This window comes from Limulus polyphemus, unplaced genomic scaffold (assembly GCF_000517525.1).
Source record: "Limulus polyphemus unplaced genomic scaffold, Limulus_polyphemus-2.1.2 Scaffold754, whole genome shotgun sequence".
NCBI classification, from domain to species: Eukaryota; Metazoa; Arthropoda; class Merostomata; order Xiphosura; family Limulidae; genus Limulus; species Limulus polyphemus.
In genome coordinates, this window is record NW_013666364.1 from 402,769 (window position 1) to 408,026 (window position 5,258).

A 5,258-nucleotide genomic window follows, 5' to 3' on the forward strand; every position below is an offset into this window, starting at 1 on the left:
AGGTTAGCGGAGTAAGATGTAGCAGTCTCGGACATAGGGAGAAGATGTAACAGTCTCGGGACAGTTGCTGAGAAGATGTAACAGTCTCGGGACAGTTGCGGAGAAGATGCTACAGTCTCGGGACAGTTGCGGAGAAGATGTAACAGTTTCGGGACAGTTGCGGAGAAGATGTAACAGTCTCGGGACAGTTGCGGAGAAGATGTAACAGTTTCGGGACAGTTGCGGAGAAGATGCTACAGTCTCGGGACAGTTGCGGAGAAGATGTAACCGATTTTTTTTACTTCGTGTTACTAGTGCAACTAAATGAGTTTATTTTGAATGGCAGCAGCCTCTCATATGATTTTAAATCACATATTTTTTCTCATTCCAACTAATGACAATTTCATTTTCGAAATTATACGTGTTAGTATTTCCCTCATTTCAGACACATTAAGGTCAAACGTTATACAAGTTAAATATATGTTTATTCATATCGTATCTCTTCTGTAGGAGAGAATGAAAAGTCATACTTTGTAGCAAGTACAAACTGTAGTATTTCTTGTCCAGTTTTAACGGGGGCAGTTCTTGGCTGTTTTCACCTGACGGAAATCCATGATAAACACCTTTACACTACTCGTTGTTAATTTCCTAATTAGTAACTTTTTGTTTAGTTGGTCGTCTTCTGTCTGTATTAGTTGTAACCAATAATGTCTCTCTATGTCATCTGTTGATGTTTCTCTTCATTATCCCAATCTTATCCCTCCATGGTCAAGCCTTGCCTATCTCACCTGTTCTGAAACTATCCATATGTGTGTGTGTCTACATTGTCTATGGTTGATCGTCTCATCATTACCCCAAGCTTATCTCTACATGTTCAAGCCTTGCCTATCTCACCTGTTCTGAAACTATCCATATGTGTGTGTGTCTACATTGTCTATGGTTGATCGTCTCATCATTACCCCAATTAACTCTACGGGGATAGACCTTGTTAATTCACCTGTTCTGAAACCAGTCCATGTGTATGTGTCCACTGTCTCATCATTACCTAAATCTTATCTCTACATGGATAGACCTTGGTTATCTCACCTGTTCTGAAACTAATACATATGTGTGTGTGTCTACATTGTCTATGGTTGATCGTCTCATCATTACTCCAAGCTTATCTCTACATGGTCAAGCCTTGCCTATCTCATCTGTTCTGAAACTATCCATATGTTTTGTCTACATTGTCTATGGTTGATCGTCTCATCATTACCCCAATTAACTCTACGGGGATAGACCTTGTTAATTCACCTGTTCTGAAACCAGTCCATATGTGTGTGTGTCCACTGTCTAATCATTATCTAAAACTTATCTCTACATGGATAGACCATGCTTGACTCAACTGTCCTGATATTCAAAAAATGATCTGGTGTGCTCATGACATAAAACAAACTTTATTACAAAACGTTCCTGGTTTTATGTTAATCATATACACCCAAAGAAAGACATTACAGCAGAACGTTATAAAACGAAGTTTCTTCCGCGTGTTCTATAAATACGATAAATTATTTTTCACTCAGAAAAGGTTCGACTGGTATAAAAATCTTGCACGATACTGATGGTCTAGAGACAAGTGACAATGCCTGTAAATAAAACACCATAAACAACAGAAACGTTACATGTAATAGATAACACGTTTCCGATCACTAACAGAGTTTGCTGTTTGTTGTAAACAGCTACTAACAAAGCCAGTGCATGTGACGATTATGAACATAGCTGTTAGACTTCTCTGTTGCTAACGGTACGCTTGCCTATCATCCACAGGAAGAGGATGTTTGACGATAAGAGATATTGCAATCACAAGCAGGAATTGAATGCTTACTGGCTGCCCATAGAAATGGCAGACTTAACGATTACTAAAAGGGCTAATGGGTTTTGATTATCACCAATAGAGCTAGTAGGTTTGACGATTATCAGATAAACTGAACATTTGGCTATTACCAACAGGATTATTAGATTGTACTCTCGATGACAGGTGTGTGTATGTAACTCACAAAGATCGCTCACTAGAATGTTTTGAAATGAGCACAACAAAATCGCATTTACTCGGACAGTATTGTGAACAACCCACTGTTTAAATAATCCTTGATGATAATATTAGGTGCTATACGCCAGAAACTGTTAAGTTTGACTTAGGACTAATTTTTCCTTCAAATCTTGTCAAATATTAATACTTTATATATATATATATATACTTTAACGATGTAGTTAATTTAACAAATTAAACTTTTCAATAAAGTATAATAGATGTTAAATATTTTTCTAGGGTTACCTGGACCACGAGGACGAAAGGGAGCGTCTGGAACTCCGGGAATACCCGGTAAGCTAATTTATTTTTTGATCAAATTATCTTTAACTTCAGAGTGTCTGGAACTCCGGGAATACCCGGTAAGCTAATTTATTTTATTGATCAAATTATCTTTAACTTCGGAGCGTCTCGAACTCAGGGAATACCGGTAAGTTAATTTATTTTATTGATCAAGTTGTCTTTAACTTCACAGCGTCTGGAACTCTGGGAATACCCGGTAAGCTAATTTATTTTCTTGATCAAATTATCTTTAACTTCAGAGCGTCTCGAACTCTGGGAATACCCGGTAAGCTAATTTATTTTCTTGATCAAATTATCTTTAACTTCAGAGCGTCTCGAACTCAGGGAATACCCGGTCAGTTAATTTATTTTATTGATCAAATTATCTTTAACTTCAGAGTGTCTCGAACTCTGGGAATACCCGGTAAGCTAATTTATTTTGTTGATCAAATCATCTTTAACTTCAGAGCTTCCGGAACTCCGGTAATACCCAGTAAGCTCATTTATTTTATTGATCAAATTATCTTTAACTTCAAAAGTTATCGATATTACTTTGGATCAATGTGGTCTATAGATTTATCTCGGCGAGTATAAATTTTGTTTAACTGTTGATGGAAACATGGTCTTTTTCTTCTACAATCTCAGGTATACCAGGAATAAAGGCTTGGAAAATCAATGGAACTACAGACACAAAACTACTAAGTAGGTTCATATGTATAAAATAGATATCATATTATCTTATCTTATATACATAAATAATTTTATCTTGTATACATGCTGATATTATCATATATACATACATAATTTACGATACTCGGCAGAAATAGATTATATTTTGTATTTGTCAATGGTGTGGTTACAAAATTTCCCAAAACGATACATAAATATTAAAATACACCGACTCGCCTCTATCTATTAGAACATAGGTTAGTAATAGATAGTATTTTATAGATCGGTAGGTTATAGCGGCGTTTAGACTAACGGTTAACAGTAGTTTATGGATTAATGGCTGACAATAATTCTAGGTAAGTTGTTGGTAACAGTTTACAAAATAGTGTTAGAACTACAAAGTTAGGGCATTCCCGTGGTACATATACTCTTTCTCCTCACGGTTTCCATGGTTATTAAAATTACTCTATGTTAGCGACTGCAACTGAAGTCACAGCCCTGTTACTGGTAGAAGGATAGGCTTAGTTAGTAGTAACTGTCCATTTCACCCTTTTGGTTTCCACCTCTCTTTTCAATGGGTTTTTTTTTTTTGGGTTCAATGAGACCACTTCGTGCTAATGTGTATCATACTGTTCTTGAGTCAGTCCACATCTGTGTTGCTAAGGTTTGCTTTTTATCCCCTTTTCTTCACCGTTTCCTTAATTATTTCCTTTACTGTGTGTTAACAGCCGGAAGCAACAGCATTGTAATTGTTAGAAGTATGAAGTAATCAATAGTAGAATACACGTTAGAGTCTAAGATTAGAATAAAGGCTAATATTTCAATACCAGTATTTAAACTGATGGTCAATGTCAGAATGTGTATGTTAACAGTTTTATGTTCTATTGATCATAAGAGGTGTTAATAACTTCAGTTAATCTAAAACTTATTACTCTCAGTTCCTCCTGCAATGGTAGACACAGAACAGCAGACAACCCTGGTGGTGGAAGAGGGCGAACATATACGTCTGAAATGTACAGCCTACGGTGAACCTAAGCCCATCATGACATGGAGAAGAGAAGACAGTAGCCCAATTTTAATAGGATCTTGGTATTGTGAGTATCGTAAATTCGTCAGTCTCTCACTTTGGTACATTTTTCCCCAATTTTTTAAGCAAATTTCCTTACGCACTTGTTTTCCGGTGGGACAGCGGTAAGTTTACGGACTTACAATGCTAAAATTCGAAGTTCGATTCCCAACAGTGGACACAGCAGATAGCTCAATGCTCTAAAACAAACAAACGTACCTTAACTAATTATTGCAAGGAAATTTTCTTAAGATAACTGACAAAATAGCACAGTCGTAATTATAGTAGGTATCACAGAATTTTCAGAATCTGTTTTGTTTCTTTCTTAAAGAGGAAGAATGGCGATTAAACTAACACTCCATTTTTTGGAAAAGATTTGTTTGTTTGTTTGTTTTTGAATTTCGCGCAAAGCTACACGAGGGCTATCTGCGTTAGCCGTCCCTAATTTAGCAGTGTAAGATTAGAGGGAAGGCAGCTAGTCATCACCACCCACCGCCAACTCTTGGGCTACTCTTTTACCAACGAATAGTGGGATTGACCGTCACATTATAACGCCCCCACGGCTGAAAGGGCGAGCATGTTTTGGTGGGAGAGGGATTCGAACCCGCGACCCTCAGATTGGGAGTCGAGTGCCTTAACCACCTGGTCATGCTTTTTGGAAAAGAAGAAAAAACATTTTAATTCGTAAAGAATTATTCTTTCAAAATCATTATTTAAGCTAACAAGTCATTCGAAATAAATCTGTTCCAATTTAATATTGTTTACACATAAATTAGGCCTATACGGAACTCCACGGGAAACAAAATAAAATAGAAACTAGATCAAAGTATATTTCGCTGATAATAGACACCATATACTTGTTTGTTTTGAATTTCGCGCAAAGCTACACGAGGGCTATCTGTGCTAGCCGTCCCTAATTTAGCAGTGTAAGACTAGAGGGAAGGCAGCTAGTCATCACCACCCACCGCCAACTCTTGGGCTACTCTTTTACCAACGAATAGTGGGATTGACCGTCACATTATAACGCCCCCACGGCTGAAAGGGCGAGCATGTTTTGGTGGGAGAGGGATTCGAACCCGCGACCCTCAGATTGGGAGACGAGTGCCTTAACCACCTGGCCATGCCGGGCCTTTTTCTAAAAGTAAATTTAATCTGAACTTTTTGAATGTAGCTCTAATTAATAACACTTTTTCT

General features: G+C 37.4%; 1 protein-coding gene across 1 annotated transcript in view; it reads left to right on the forward strand.

Moving 5' to 3' along the window:
• The window catches only part of LOC106460335, a 53,344-nt gene that overhangs the window by 38,339 nt on the left and 9,747 nt on the right, over positions 1–5,258 (forward strand). The window contains exons 6-8 of the mRNA XM_013920027.2: positions 2,288–2,341; positions 2,975–3,031; positions 3,937–4,092. Of these exons, the coding sequence (XP_013775481.1) occupies positions 2,288–2,341; positions 2,975–3,031; positions 3,937–4,092 (267 nt within the window). The remainder of the gene's footprint in view (positions 1–2,287; positions 2,342–2,974; positions 3,032–3,936; positions 4,093–5,258) is intronic.